General features: G+C 42.1%; 1 protein-coding gene across 1 annotated transcript; it reads right to left on the bottom strand.

Moving 5' to 3' along the window:
* Window positions 1–203: 203 nt before the first annotated feature.
* Window positions 204–15,343, bottom strand: LOC140917123 (fetuin-B-like). The gene is made up of 7 exons (XM_073359245.1): window positions 15,122–15,343; window positions 11,169–11,279; window positions 9,472–9,559; window positions 5,542–5,708; window positions 4,173–4,286; window positions 1,465–1,554; window positions 204–779 (listed from the first exon to the last, which is right to left on the bottom strand). Exons 1-7 carry the CDS (start codon window positions 15,341–15,343, stop codon window positions 204–206), a joined length of 1,368 nt encoding a protein of 455 aa, XP_073215346.1.
* Between the last annotated feature and the right edge of the window lie 569 nt (window positions 15,344–15,912).

Here is a 15,912-nt window from a genome sequence, read left to right as displayed (position 1 = left end):
GCAGCTGCCCTTCACTAACGCTCTCCCCTGTTGGGAAAAGCCAGAGTTTGACCCCAAATTCTCTTGCTGGAAAATGCCTAATAAAATTCCTTATCATAACCAGTCCCTAAGATCACTTTAAGCCAACACAACACCAGAGACCATAACTATAAAGAACATTTTATTAATTGAAAGTTCTTACATGCCAATGGGAAACATGAACTTTATTCAGTCACAGTTTGTCGTGGTGAAACTTCTATTTTGACGGGGTTTCTGGGAAGCAAAGGGAGGATGATGGGACTAACAAACTTGGGCTCTCCTGGGCACGCATCTGATTGCAAAGGATGTTCAGGGAAAGGGAGAATGTCTGGGCCAGTAGCAGGCTTGGTCAAGCCTGGCTTTCCTTCTGACCTGCCTGTCACATCAGTGACACCATGTGTGTCTGGAAGGGCTGGCACTGGCTTTGCCTTCTCCGGGGGAACAGGCTTTCCATCTATATGTTCACTCTGATTTTCTGGTAAGGTGTGGAGAGACACAGTCTCCTCTTTAGCAGGGAGAACTTTAACCCAACCCACTGTTTTTTCCAGATGTGGGGAGAAGTGGCTGGCTTCAGAAGGGGAAGGATGCTGATGCTCACGTCTGGGCTCTTGCTTATGCTCATGGTTGTCGGGGTGCTTGTGGGGGTGGTGGTTCTCCTTCCTTCCACGGTGGTGAGGATGTTCATGCCTTTCATCGTCATCTTGATCAGGTTTTTGAGATCTACCGCCAGGGTGCTGCTCCCGTTCTCCAAGGGCAGGAGCCTAAATTGGCAAACAGCAAACACATGCATATATTAAAGCTACTTAAAAACATTTCTCTGATATAAAGAAAGGCTCAGACCTAGTCTGTACTCAGGATCAGTCCAAATTCCAGCAGTAATGCCAGCCATTGATGTAGATGCACTGGTGCAAACTCCTATGGTAGACAAGCAAAGCAACTGCAGTACCCGGGGGAGATTACCCTTGCTTGGAAGTGGGGTAATTCAGCTATTTATTAATTTCACTCTCCCTGTGTTATTATTATGATTGTTGCTTTAGTTCTGTAACTGTATTATTTTCAAATGCCTTGTAAATTGTTTGGGATACAGCTTGATTTAATGACTATGGGTCTGCCTACCATGCAATCTGAAGTGTGAGTGCAGCACAGGTAAACATATCTGAGCTAACTTTGATCTAGCTAGCTCAAATAACAATCGCAGTGAAGTCATGGGCACATGGACTGTATAAACCTTCTCAGGACCCTGTATTGTATTGTATTGCCTTTTTTCACCATCTGGCAAAGATCCTCTTATCACAAGTTTCTTTCTGATTTGGCTGATGCATTTCCCTTATGCATGCAGTCCATTACTTTGTGAATAATCCTAACACAAAATGATCACACTTTATTCATTCCAATTTTATTTTATAAAGGACCTTTTTGCAAACTTTTAGTTAGATGGAAAAATACCTGTGGATTGTAGATTTCGCAGGATATGCTGACAAACTGATGATGATCAATTTGACTGTTTATTACAGAGCCTTTGCACAAACCAGTATGCTGGAAAAAGAAATGGCTAATTAGGAGAAGTGAGCATCAAACCACAATGTATCACTAATATTTAGATTTTAACATTGTAAAATAGGAGATTATAAGAAACATAAGAATGGCCCTACTGGGTCAGACCAAAGGTCCATCTAGCCCAGTATTCTGCTTTCTGACAGTGGCCAGTGCCAGGTGCCCCAGAGGGAATGAACAGAACAGGTAATCATCAAGTGATCCATCCCCTGTCGCTCATTTCCAGCTTCTGGCCGACAGAGGCTAGGGACACCATTCCTGCCCATTCTGGCTAATAGCCATTGATGGACCTATCCTCCATGAATTTATCTAGTACTCTTTTGAACCCTGTTATGGTCTTGGCCTTTACAACATCCTTCGGCAAGGAGTTCCACAGGTTGACTGTGTGTTGTGTGAAGAAATACTTCCTTTTGTTTGTTTTAAACCTGCTGCCTATTAATTTCATTTGGTGACCCCTAGTTCTTGTGTTTGAGAAGAAGTAAACAACGCTTCCTTATCTACACTTTCTCTACACCAGTCATGATTTTATAGACCTCAATCATATCTCCCCTGAGCCATCTTTTTTTCAAGCTGAAAAGTCCCAGTCTTATTATGAAAGTCCAAACAAATTTAGCTCCATAAATACATTTGCATAGATGTATAGCTAGTGCAAACTTTTGGTTTTTGTGCTGGCAAAGTTACCTAGGAGGACAGATTTCCCAGATGAATTTTTTAATCTCTGAGAAGGATTAGAGGACATGATGGTAAAAATGCTGGAGCTGCCTGTGCACCATCTACACTAACTCTGTTGTTATTACCAGTGTGGAACTGCTTTGGTGATAGGGGACATTTTCAGAAAATGCCATTAGCGGCCAGGCCTATAAAAGAGTATTAGATTACGGTTCTCAGAGAAAAAAATCTCTCTTCACACTGATCAAGGAAACCTTGGTAGAATACTGATAGTAACAACAGTGGGGCGCGTCTACATGGTGCCACAGTCCCGACTACAGGGGTCTGAACTGTAGAGAGTTCTAACGTGCTGTTCTCTAACTTCCTCACGTGAACGCCGCTGGGTGTGAACTAAAAGGTACCTAGTGTGTGAGAATGTAGTCCTGTTTGGTGTGGGACTACATCAGTGCAAACTAGCTGCCTTTTAGTTCACGCCAGCAGGGTCTACATGGGGCAATGAGATTGCAACGCATTAGAGCTCTCTACAATGCACATCCCCTGTAGTTTGAATTCCAGTATCATGTAGATAAGCCGTAGATTTATACATGCTGGTAGGTAGCACAGTTCTAATCTCAGTGCAGGCTGAGGTTAAGAGAACAGAATCGACTGGCTAATGTGCTAATTTAACCTTTCAGATGTCTTCAGGTTCCTTCCTCTAATTTCTGAAGGTTTTCTATATTTGACTTCTTGAGCACAATGTACATATATTGTGTGTGTATTCTTAAAAATTCATTATTTGTGGCTGCTTGTACAGAAGAAGCCCTTGAGAACTAATAACTTTTGCAAAGTACTAGCTGTTGTAGGAGCAGCAGTGATCTGTATGGTCTGTATGACTATGCTATGTATAACCTGTCTGCTCAAAAGGTCTGTTACACTTTTCCCCCACTCCCCTTTTGTCTTCTCTCCCTCTTTGAATACCTGTGAAGTGGCTTTCCCCCTCCCCCTCCCTCCTGGAATGCTTGTGGGATGAATGGGGTGGTTGAACAGCCAGAAGATCAGAAGAGCTCCCAGGTAGACAAGGTGTCTGGAACTCTAATTAGGCAGCGATTACACACCCAATGCATGGACATTGTCTGAGGTGGAGTGTGACCAACCAGACGTGGCCAAGTCATCTCGAGACACAGGCCATGAGGAACAGGTCCTGAAAAGGGGAAGGGGCCACGTGCTCAGGAGTGCACTCACAAGCTTGTACCTCCCGTGAAGGCCCTTCACCTAGACCGCCTGGCCAGTGGTTTTTCACCCCATTGCCTCAGAAAGACTTACCTTCATCACACCGTTCATCACGGCGCTGTAGGACACTTACCTTGAAGAATCCTGACATCTCCAGTGCTGTGCCTGTCCTGGGAGCATAAGTATGCGAGTGTGAGTGTGACCCCCCACCCCTCTTCTTTTGAGCTTAGCTATCAGTATAATAAATGTGCTGCTTTCTGCCAGACTCTGGTGGGTCATTAGTCCTCCCTAAGCTTACCAGCTGGCCCAATTTCAGGTAACACTAGCTCCTCTGCTCATTCTGTACTGTATTTGTCTGTGCCATTTACGTTCATGCACTTCTGAACAGTTATCCAGAACTTTGTCTGGGATACTCGTCTTAGATTGTAAACAATTTGAGGCAGAAACTGTTTTCAGTTCTGTGTTTGTCAAGCCCCTGGCACAATGGGATCCTAATCCATGACTGGAGCTCTGAGGTACTACATTAGTATAAATAATAAATAATAATCATATATAGGGCTTGATCCAAAGTCCAGTGAAGTCAATGAAAAGACTCCCATTGACTTCAGTGGGCTTTGGATCATGTTCATAAAGAAGAAAAACAGAAAAAGATAGGCAAAATGCTTAATGCAAAAATTATAATATCCACAAAGTTACGTATTTTTGCAAGCAGAATTACTTACAGCCAGTTCAGATGGTAGGGGCTTGCACTTGGAGACATCAGCAATGGATTCATTTTTGGAGCAGGATGTCTCCTGGATTGTAAACTCTACAAAGTGTGAAGGACCAACGACCCACTGTCAAAGTTTTGTATGAAAAGAGAGAGAGAGAGCATTGACCGTTATTTTTAGCATTTGCAAATTTGCCAGGAAGAGGAAAAGAAATTCATAATCCCAATCCTGCACCTTTTGCATTGAATGCGAAACTCCCATGAACAACAGAGGGAGTAGGGTTAGACTTCTGAGTTTGTTAGCTGTATTGCAGGAGAATATATTTTCCATATTCTCCGAATGCTGCCCGATAGCCTGATCCTTACCTTTTATACAGAATTCCCCGTGAAGTATCACTCTAGCTCATGCATCAGTCAAAGATGGAACTAGATTAAAATGCTTTTTTCTTTTAAATACTATTAATAATTGATATTTACACAGAGACTTTCATCCAAAGATCCTCATTGTGGCTCAACCAACTTTCTATCTGTAGGTTTCAGAGTAACAGCCGTGTTAGTCTGTATTCGCAAAAAGAAAAGGAGTACTTGTGGCACCTTAGAACTCACAAAAGCTCATGAAAGCTACAGCTAAAGCTACAGCTCACGAAAGCTTATGCTCAAATAAATTGGTTAGTCTCTAAGGTGCCACAAGTCCTCCTTTTCTTTTTTCTATCTATAGGTATCACTTGACTCTGTCCTGAAATGCAGCCACTTCTGGGTTGGAAAATGAAAAAATGTAAACAGCACACAGTGTGTCCTGCAATATGCACAAGGTCAGACTAAGATGATCATGATGGTCCCTTCTGACCTTAAAGTCTATGAGTAACACTACACAACTGTTATAGACAGAGAGTGAAGACTATCCATTTGAAACGAATTTTAGGGAGTCAAGATATAATTGTGAGGAACACATGGAATTATCCAGGACACTGATAATTAGCACCTCCTTACTGTGCAATGATATGTTTAAGCTAATTTGGTGAGTTGCAGGTGTGCACAGAAACGGACCTCTATGCTACACTAAATACTTTATCATCTGTGCCTTTTGTTAGAGGTAGGCCTGAATCAAAAGCCCAGGGGGTGCAAATTGCCAGCAGGGACAATGAACTATGGAGCTCAAATCTAGATCTGAATTTTGCAGCTGTCTCTTATCTCTATAATAAGATGAATCAAAGCCACAGATCTACACAGCCTCAAACTTTGAAGGGTTCAGAATCCTATCCTGAACCAACTGTTGATGCCCAAGCCCATCTTTGCACCTTATAGAGTAATTTGTAAAAAGTGCAGCAGTTGTATCAATGCTTTCCAGGGCCCAAAGCGGCCTGTGTGAATCGCAGCCTTACCTGCATTGAAGCTTTGGTAACGTTAAGGACAGAGAAATGATGAGCTTGCTCACTTTCCTTGTTGAATTTGGCCAGGCTCACAGCAGCAGTTTCCAGGTACTTGGGCTCCGTTGGACAGTCAGGGACTGGACAGTCAGGGCAAATCCGTAAAAATGAGCTTGATGGAACTTTGTAGAAAATAACAAATACACGCTGATAAGACAGGTGTCAAAACACTACAGTCCCATTGACAGATATAGGTAGGTAAGTAGGTTGGTGTGCATATTTCATTCTTATTTATTTCTTTAGGGTTTCAAGCCCCAGCCCCACACATGCCCTTGGCATTTCACACAACTTCAAACAACAATATTTGATACAAAGGTTATCGCCATTGATGTAGCAATTGAACTGTCATGGGACCCCCCCCCCCGCCCACTAATCCACCCCCACAAATCCACCTCATCAGCTCGCCCCCTCCCCAAACACTACCAAATAAACAATAGAGGGCTTGGCTCACTGTGGAGCAGCAATTCTCAACCTATTTACCATCGTGGGTCACATTTGCAGCTCTCTATGTGTTATGTGGGCTGCATCCACACAATATATATACTGCCAGTATGGGCCTGAGGATGTCACATGGTCTGCAGCTCTGTGCTGATTAGGCCGCAAGCAGCCAGTGGGTTGAGAACCACTATTTGTGGGGGTGGATCATGGATCTAGTGGGAAGTGTCCATCAGCAAGGGTCCCTTAGAGCACCAGATGCACTTTAAAGTTTATTTCTCCTCTTGGAAACCGCAGAGAAGATAGTGGTGCAACAGCCCTTGCATTTCCCTCGGGGATGCCTCCCATGCGCCCCACATGTACACACCATCCCCTCCTCACAGAGGGCTGTGGTCCCTGCTTAGGGTGACCAGACAGCAAGTGTGAAAAATCGGGATGCGGGTGGGGGGTAATAGGAGCCTATATAAGAAAAAGCCCCAAATATCGGGACTGTCGCTATAAAATCGGAATATCTGGTCACCCTATCCCTGCTGGCAGTTTGCACCCCCTGCATCAATGGGGGAAAATCAAACCCAGATTTTGGAACTTATTGAGAGGTGTCAATAGATGAGCCCAAACCATAATGTTCCAATCTGGGTGTTTGGTTCAGCCCATTATAGACCTAGGAGTCAGCCGTGAAGGTCAGATCTAGATACAGACACTGGCAAAGATCAGGAGTGTTTATATCTGTGGTTTGGTTTGGACTCATCTCTAGTGTGAAAAGTCTATTAGGGCAGATGCTCCAAAAGGAATGAAGAGAAATAACATTAATAATTTTGGGAGGGTTTGCTATCCCATGTCCATTGCTGTCCCAGGCCATATTGATTACCAGAGGATACATGCTGGAAATAATAATAATGCATTTCATATTTTTGCAGCACGCTAGGTGCTTTGCAGAAATATTCAATAATCTCATATTGAAATATGAGCAGCAACGCATCTAGTGGTTAAAGCAGGAAACTGAGAGTGAGGAGAAAAGGGTTCTACTCCCAACTCTGTCACCATAGGATCTTATATAAATTGCTTTGTCTCTCTGTTTAGTCTCTTTCCCTAATGGTAAAATTGGGATTATGATATTTAGCTGCTTTCGTAAAGCATTTGGAGGTCCTTGGATGAAAGGAGCTGTGTAGATGCAAATGAATTGCATTATATTCAAAGTGCCATGCCAAACACACATGTAAAAAGTCTTTCATCCTCTTTTCAGTTCAAAGTCAGGACCTTTCTAGTTATGATGTGTACCCATATTGGTCCTAAAAGTCCTCAAGATCAACAGCTTGTATCCTTCTGCCCTGAGAAAGTGAGGTAGGGCAGATGCCATTGAGAGAAAAATAATATGAAACACCATGATGCCATTTTTACAGTCACTTCTCAGAGTAGAGCCACACTTTAAGTAGAGCCCTGCACAGATACAAAATTTGTATCTGCATCTGATCCATGATCCACAAGAATGGTCCCTGGATATCCGTGGATTTGCTGGGCTCTATCTTTAAGCATTAAGAACATAAGAACTGCCTATTAATTTCATTTGGTGGCCCCTAGTTCTTGTGTTATGAGAAGGAGTAAATAACACTTCCTTGTTTACTTTCTCCACACCAGTCATAATTTTATAGACCTCTATCATATCTCCCCTTAGTCATCTCTTTTCCAAGATGAAAAATCCCAGTTTTATTAATCTCTCCTCATACGGCAGCCGTTCCATACCCCTAATAATTTTTGTTGCCCTTTTCTGAACCTTTTCCAATTCCAATATATCTTTTTTGAGATGGGGCGACCACATCTGCATGCAGTATTCAAGATGTGGGCATACCATGGATTTATATAGAGGCAATATGATATTTTCTGTTTTATTATCTATCCCTTTCTTAATGATTCCCAACATTCTGTTCGCTTTTTTGACTGCCGCTGCACACTGAGGGGATGTTTTAGAGAACTATCCACAATGATTCCAATATCTCTTTCTTGAGTGGTAACAGCTAATTTAGACCCCATCATTTTATATGTATAGTTGGGATTATGTTTTCCAATGTGCATTACTTTGCATTTATCAACATTGAATTTCATCTGCCATTTTGTTGCCCAGTCACCCAGTTTTGAGAGATCCCTTTGTAACTCTTCACAGTCTGCATGGGACTTAAATATCTTGAGTAGTTTGTATCATCTGTGAATTTTGTCACCTTACTGTTTATGCGTTTTTCCGGATCATTTATGAATATGTTAAATAGGATTCATCCCAGCACAGACCCCTTGGGGACACCACTATTTACCGCTCTCCTTTCTGAAAACTGACCATTTATTCCTATCCTTTGTTTCCTATCTTTTAACCAATCACCAATCCATGAAAGAACGTTCTCTTATCCCATGACTGCTTACTTTGCTTAAGAGCCTTTGGTGAGGGACCTTGTCAAAGGCTTTCTGAAAATCTAAATAGACTATACCCACTGCATCCCCCTTGTCCACATGCTTGTTGACCCCCTCAAAGAATTCTAATAGATTGGTGAGGCATGATTTCCCGCTACCAAAAACATGTTGACTCTTCCCCAACAAATTATGTTTATCCATGTGTCTGGCAATTTTGTTCTTTACTATAGTTTCAACCAGTTTGCCCGGTACTGAAGTCAAGTTCACCGGCCTGTAATAGCCGGGGTCACCTCTGGAACCCTTTTTAAAAATTGGCATCACATTAGCTATCCTCCAGTCATTTGGTACAGAAACTGATTTAAAAGATAGGTTACAGGCTACAGTTAGTAGTCCTGCAATTTCACATTTGAGTTCCTTCAGAACTCTTGGGTGAATACCATCTGGTCCTGGTGACTTATTATTGTTTAGTTTATCAATTTGTTCCAAAACCTCCTCTAATGTCATCTCAGTCTGGGACAGTTCCTCAGATTTGTCACCTAAAAAAATGGCTCAGGTTTGGGAATCTCCCTCACATCCTCTACCGTGAAGACCGATGAATTCATTTAGTTTCTCCGCAATGGCCTTATTGTCCTTGAGTGTTCCTTTAGCATCTCAATCGTCCAGTGGCCTCACTGATTGTTAAGCAGGCTTCCTGCTTCTGATGTACTTTTAAAAAAAAATTGGTATTACTTTTTGAGTCTTTGGCTAGCTGTACTTCAAATTCTTTTTTGGCCTTCCTAATTGTATTTTTACACTTCATTTGCCAGAGTTTATGCTCCTTTCTATTTTCCTCACTAGGATTTAACTTCCACTTTTTAAAGAATGCCTTTTTGCCTCTCACTGCTTCTCTTAATTTGTTGTTTAGCCACGATGGCTCTTTCTCTTACTATGTTTTTTAATTTGGGGTGTACATTTAAGTTGAGTCTCTATTATGGTGTCTTTAAAAAGTTTCCATGCAATCCTTCCATGCTCCCCCAATCTTTTATTGTAAGAAACATATTAAGAATAACATACCTGGCTGTAAAGTGCACTCATAGCTATGCAGGTGAACAATTCTCCTTGGCTTGTAAATGTAGAGGATTGCTTTGCACTGCCCAAAACTCTAAAGGAATATAAATATGTGCTGTGAATGTAGGCGGAATTTAGTTTTGGAACCTGTCAGTAGCCATAGAGCCTCTAAACAGTGCATTCTTCTTCATACATTTATATCATTCTTTACAAAGAAAGATTCTGAATTAGTGTTCAGCTGAGAATTAAGCAAGTTTATCTCCTGAAAAGACCTTTCAGAAATAAAAAGCCAGATCCTCAGGTGGTATAAATCAACTTCATTCTGTTGACTTCCGTGGAGCTATGCCCATTTATGCCAGTTTAGAATCTGACTAGTAGGTTCAGATTCTCAGTTGGCCACTAAGTACGGCTGAGAAGGGGGAGCACAAAGGAGATGGTTTTGGCTCCCTGATCATAGGGCTGGTGCTACATTTGCGCATTGCCAGTTAGCTGCCCAGCCTCCCCCGCAGTTCTTCTGGCAACTGGGGATTGCTGGGGTGCACTGGCACGTTTCCTTTTTCCTGGCTTTGCCCCCTCTATTGGGGACCTTGAGGGATGTATACACAGAGCCCAACCATCTGAAAACAGCTGGAGCGCAGCCCAGTGGAAATGTCCTACCCACTCCCGCTATCTTCCAGCCATGAGTCTGACCCTTTTCCATGCTATGTTGGCAGCAAGGAGGGAGAATGGCATAAAAGTCCGTACATCAGCTGTATGGCTCTGGAGGATCATCCTCATACTACAGTGAGCCTGGGTTGATTATGCTGGCTTAGCATGAGTGACTTTAAATGTTAATGCTCAGGCGGCCTCTTTAGTATTTCCCCTTGTGGGATCAAGGCACCTGTGCTGGGAGCTTCAGAAATCTTCTGATGGACAGTGTCCATTGGGGCCACTCAACCTTCACTGTTTCTTGCTTTGTGGAGGGCTCCAGAGGTATAAAAGATGTGGAATCCAACCGCCCATCAGTTCCTTCTAACCGCCAAAGGAGCTGCTGTGATGGTCAGGAAATTTTTATTTTTGAATTTCAGGCTTTTGTTTAAAAAAAATAAAAATTGCTTGACAAAAGCCAAACATTTTGTTTGTTTGTTTTTAACCAAAACCTGAATATTTTCATCAGATGCTAAAACAGTCTTTCATGCAAAATTCCTTTCCCATGAAAATATTTTGTCAAGAAAGTATTGACTGGCTCTAGCAGTGAGCCCAGGTTGCTTGCTGCATCCGTGAGGCTTAGCTTGTTGTTTGTTCTTTCTCTTTACTTTTTCAGGCCTCTAGTTCGTTAGATTGTCAGAACAAAGAATAAGCATTAAGATGAATAAAGTGAGTCTCTTTCATTCTTCCTTTGTCAGGCTATTTTCAGAGAAACCCGTACAGGGATTCTAAACACTGCTTAACTTGCATATTTACCAGGAGCTGCTTATTAGATCTGGTTGGGAAAAAAATGTTGACATTTTGAATTTGAGAACTCTTATAAACTGGTTGGAAAACAGTGAAATATTTTCATGGAAATGTTTTAAAAATATTTTTTATTAACAAGTTTCAAATTTTTAACCAGCCAACTGCTTGTAAGAACCATCTGTGCAAGGATCTTTGCTTCGTTCAGTAATAGCTGAGCCATACACTCCCATGTACACTTAAATCTAAAAATAAATAAAATAAATCCTTACCGTTTCATGTATAGCTCTGTTCTTACAATCCTTCCACAACCTTCTGCTGAGTACGTGGCATTCGGTTTCTACCACATCCAAGGTGAGATAGAAGACAGAATCAGTGATTTTCTAAACACAACGTAAAAGGGGTTATGTCACAATTTCACCCATCACAAAGAAAAGGGAATAACAATGAGTGATGGACAAATGTCATAAAGTTCATACAAGCACCTGCAAAAAAGCTGGAAATGTTGTGGGCCAAATCTTCAGCTAGTGTAAATCAGCATATGCCAGCTGAGGATCTGGCCTGTAAGAACATGCTGTCTTGAAATATTTCTAACGCTTCCAGCCCTCAGTGAGGTCAGAATTATTGCAAGAACAGCCTTTCTTTGAGTTATTTTCCCCCTTCCTGTTATGGTGCCAGCCAGAACCCAAGAATGAGGATGAACCATGGTAATGGGAAATTGTTTTAAAAATAGTTAACAGAACTTTATGGTTTGGTTGAAATTTAGGTCTGTTCTAATTTTAGTGAAAACAAAAGAATTATCTATGGGTATGTTGTGTCAGTAAATAAAGAACGTATATTGCTGAAGTTTCCGAGCATGCATGTGGCATATGACTCAGAAGCATTCTATGGGATAGAGCACTGGACTGGGACTCAGGAGACCTAGGTTCTATTTCTCGCTTGGCCATTGGCCTGCTGGGTGACCTTGGACAAGTCATTTCCCTCCTCTGTGCCCAAGTTTCCCCATCTGTAAAATGTGATATTGATACTGATCTTCCCTGGTAAAGTGCTTTTGAGATCTATTGAAGGAAAGTGCTGTATGAGAGCGAGGTATTATTATGGAAAGAGGCATCGCAGGCATCTCCCATGCTTTGCCATCACTGTACAGATACAATATCATGTTTATTTGCTGCTAGAAATGTTCCACTGGAAGAAAACCATCTCAATGGTCCACCTCAGGACAATAGATGTAGTGCAAGTGGGTTAGAGAATGCTGGTCCTTCTGCAGATGAAATCAGATGTGACTTTTACTAATGTGCAAGGCACCGAAGTACTGCAGTGACACATGTCTTTAAAATGTAATGGCTAGTGGCTAATTTAGATTACAGATTAGATCAGTGGTTCTCAACCTATTTACCATTGTGGGCCACATATCCAGCTCTCTATGTGTTATGTGGGCCGCATCCACTGAATATATATATTACCTGTATGGCCCTGAGAATGTCACATGGGCCGCAGCTGTGTGCTGTTTGGGCTGCAGGTTGAGAACCACTGGATTAGACAAACAGTAGAACCAGTCAAAGAGTATTTGTCAAGTTCTGAAAATTTCAGTGTTTTTTGTCTCTGCGTGCCACACTTGGGAGCCAGACTCATTATTTTTGAATATATCTTGTCTTAGAAAAACATTCTTCTGAATATCACAGGTGAGCAGGTAGGAATGGAGGGATGTACAGAGAATCTGAAGTTGGTATCTGAGCTTCCAAATTAGTCACCCAAGTATTTGGAGCACACACATTCTGCATCAAACAGGTGTATTTGCGATCAAACACATGTTCGATGTCAGATATGTCTATTCTGCTGAATCACACAGACTGGTTTTGAAGGTTGGGTGAATTCAAGAATATTTAAGTGCTTAAATACAATCAAACTGAACCAAAATCCTTGTTTTACCCGCCTGGGCCAGTTCTAGCAGGCAGAAGGGCTATGAGTATACTGTACAGTCCATGTCAGTTTTATGTACTGACTTTCAGATGCATCAGCCTCCAGTGGGGAAAGGCTAGTTCAGGATTTATTCAGTGGCGAGCAGATCACAGAGCATTTCATTACCCTTATTTTTTATCTCATAAATAAGGTTATTAAGAGGGAACCTTTTGAGATCTGTTTAGTATTGGATAAAGCATGATTTCTGTTTTCTACACAGGCATATCCCTTGCTTTGATTCTGCTGACACTAACATGACCAGTCCCATGCATGCTGGCAAGTCTTGGAGCCAGAAGGGAGTTGGCAACCACAGGTCAGCAACTCTTTGCGGGGGTGGGGGACCTGTTAAAAACAGTAAAAGAAGAAGGTAAATATGTTCCAGTATCTAATGATTACTTAAGATCTAGTTAAAAACCTGTTACTGAAGTACATTGATCATCATTTCTTGGGAATGAAGGGCCCTGTCCTACTCCCATTTGAGTCAATGGCAAAAGTCTTAAAGTAGGATCAAGCCACAGATCAGGTAGGGGCAGATTTGAATCTGAAGGCAAAGTGAAAATGTTTTCATCACAGGTGGTGATCACAAACATGAGGGGGAAAGAGAGGGTATGGCTTTTCCACTGATTTAAATCACAGGCAAAGAGTAAGTTTCTCAACCCTTTCTGAGGAACAAAGGTGTCAGTGGGATCTATTAACATTTTTGAATAACATGACCTATTTGAATGCACTCTGTATGTTCCATTTTCACAGAGGCACAAATGTGATACAGTCTCATTAGTCCTGTTTGTGCTTTTGGCTCAGCTGCTGGGTTTAGTTGATCTATTTGCTGTTATATGCTGTGGTTTTGCACATTTTTTAGAAATAAAAGAGTAATAATCAGTAAAAATAACTAAACAAACCAGGACACAAGCTACTCCTTAAAGGTAAAGAGTGAAGAGGCAATGGAAGTGATGAGAGCCAATATTAAAAAAGAGGCCCAGATTCTCCCCTGTGCTGAGACATGCCTTGCACAGGAGGAGGTGGATGGACCCATCAGGGAGCAAGTGCCTGATGGCACATCTGCAGCAGCCCTATCATAAAATAGAGTAGCCTAGGGGCTGCTCTCATTCATGTCATCTGGCAGTAGGTCCCAGTGGACCATTCTCTAGCTGGGGATTGCCAGAGCACACTGTGCTCTGGCCATACCTACAACATACCTCTGATATATCCATTGTGATGGAGTCAGTTCAGGGTAATAGCTGTGCTGATTCTATGCCAGCTGAGACTGACTCCATGTGGGAAACTCTCAACTGACCTGATCTGGTTGCTTTCTGGTCACTTTGAGCCACCTGAGCAATGCAAAGGGTAGAGAACGTGGCTCAAAGAGCAGTGGAACATGTGTACAACTTTATTGACCCAATTCCTGATCTCTGGCAGATAAATTTAACCATGGCATTTTCCTGTGTGAGTTGCTGGAGTCTTGGTGGGTAGGAAATAGTGACAAGTCCTAGTAGATGTGGGAGATCTTTAAATATCTGGCAATGGAATTTCTGTTCAGTTACAGCGCTATAGCCATTAAACAATGCAAGTGAGTGCACAGATACGATTATATCAATGTGCAGTAGAGGAAGGGGGTGTTACTCCCATGGTTATACAGTGCCTTACATATTGGGGCCTGGCACACTGATCCTGGCTGTGCCTCCTTCACGTTATTGCAATTCAAACAATAATAAATAAAATAGTCACACACAGAGATATACTTTCCCCTTAGATCTAAATTTATTTTTAACTCTGACCTGGTTTCAAAGCTCTCTTGGCAAGTCAGTCTTCAATGAGGTGCCCAATTGTATGTGAAAAAATTCCCTGGGCCCAATACGCTATTGCTTTGCACCTTGTATAAGCAAGTATATCTGAACCAAGTGGGTACACAATGTTATTAAATGACAATGATGGTGTTTCACTCCCACTGGACAGATGCCAATGATGGTACCAGGTGCATGGCCAGAGAGAATCAGATCCTCCTGCTTCCAATTGTCCTACTTGCTTTAAATTGCTATTGTGAAATTATTTCCATTCATTTGTGGGTGAAGTTGCCACTGCCCTGAGAGTCCTAGGAAAATTTAGCTTTTCACGTTTTCTACACATCAGAATGAATTCCCAGCCTTTCTGAAATGTCTTTCTGAGCATTCCTTGGTTCAAACCCCCATTGCTAGGGCAACTGGACAGTATGTACAAAGTACACCCCCCTCCCCAGGACAAACGCTACCAGAATGAGAGGGTTCGTTACCTGGGGATGTTCTTGGATGCTGAAAATTCGATAGAGACCAAGCACGTAGCCTTCTCTTTGGTTGGCATTGATCTGGCGCAGAGCCAGATCTGCAGCTTCCTCTATTGCAGAGTCATTACACGCAGGGGAACGTAACAGAGATGGTGGTTCCGTGCCTGGAGGAGAGACAGCCCAGGAGCATAGCAACTGAATGCCAAAGAGAAGCAAAACGAGCAGGGTCATTCTGCTCAGTAAACCAGTTAGGCAGATTGGAAATGCTATAACCTCTGGGAAGCCACAAGAGAGAGGCCAGGGCCAGCCTGCAAGAATAAACTTTTGAAGTGGAATCAGGACTCTTTATATACTTTGTTGTCTCCTCAAACAACACACTGACCATCACCTTTAAACCTGCATACATGGCAATTGCAAACACCAAGTAAATGATTAGAAGGTTGTACATTCAGTGCAGCTGCTTATAGACCAAGGCCAAATTTTGCTCTTGGTTTCACATGTCCAAGGTGGATTTCACTGGGCAGTCCACACACATTTAACCTCGCTGATTAAAATCGGTCTGTATGCTGTACTCTGAGAGCAAGATCTGTTATAAAACGAAGGACCAAACTCCAGTTGACTTTAACAGAATCAGGATCAGGACCAAAGTTTGGGTAACTGAATTTACACTTTTTATTTTATAAATTAAATATATATAGAAAAAATAAAATAACAAGCCTTCATAAAACGTACAGAGCCATGTGTGTTTGCAATGGAGAATGCAGACCTGCCTCACAGTAAGAGTTAATATAATAATAGGG

The sequence above is a fragment of the Lepidochelys kempii genome, chromosome 9 (genome assembly GCF_965140265.1).
Source record: "Lepidochelys kempii isolate rLepKem1 chromosome 9, rLepKem1.hap2, whole genome shotgun sequence".
Lineage (NCBI taxonomy): Eukaryota > Metazoa > Chordata > Testudines > Cheloniidae > Lepidochelys > Lepidochelys kempii.
The sequence above is the reverse complement of the archived record's forward strand: the minus strand, read 5'-3'. Positions and strand labels throughout refer to the sequence as shown.

Bases quoted from the DNA above. Each gene is read 5' to 3' on its own strand.
- LOC140917123 (XM_073359245.1), bottom strand. From the start codon at position 15,343: ATGACCCTGCTCGTTTTGCTTCTCTTTGGCATTCAGTTGCTATGCTCC. The intron at 11,280-15,121 runs GTAACGAACCCT...CGTTGTGTTTAG, and splicing joins GCATCCAAGAACATCCCCAG to AAAATCACTGATTCTGTCTT. The intron at 4,287-5,541 runs GTAAGGCTGCGA...AAACTTTGACAG, and splicing joins TTACCAAAGCTTCAATGCAG to TGGGTCGTTGGTCCTTCACA.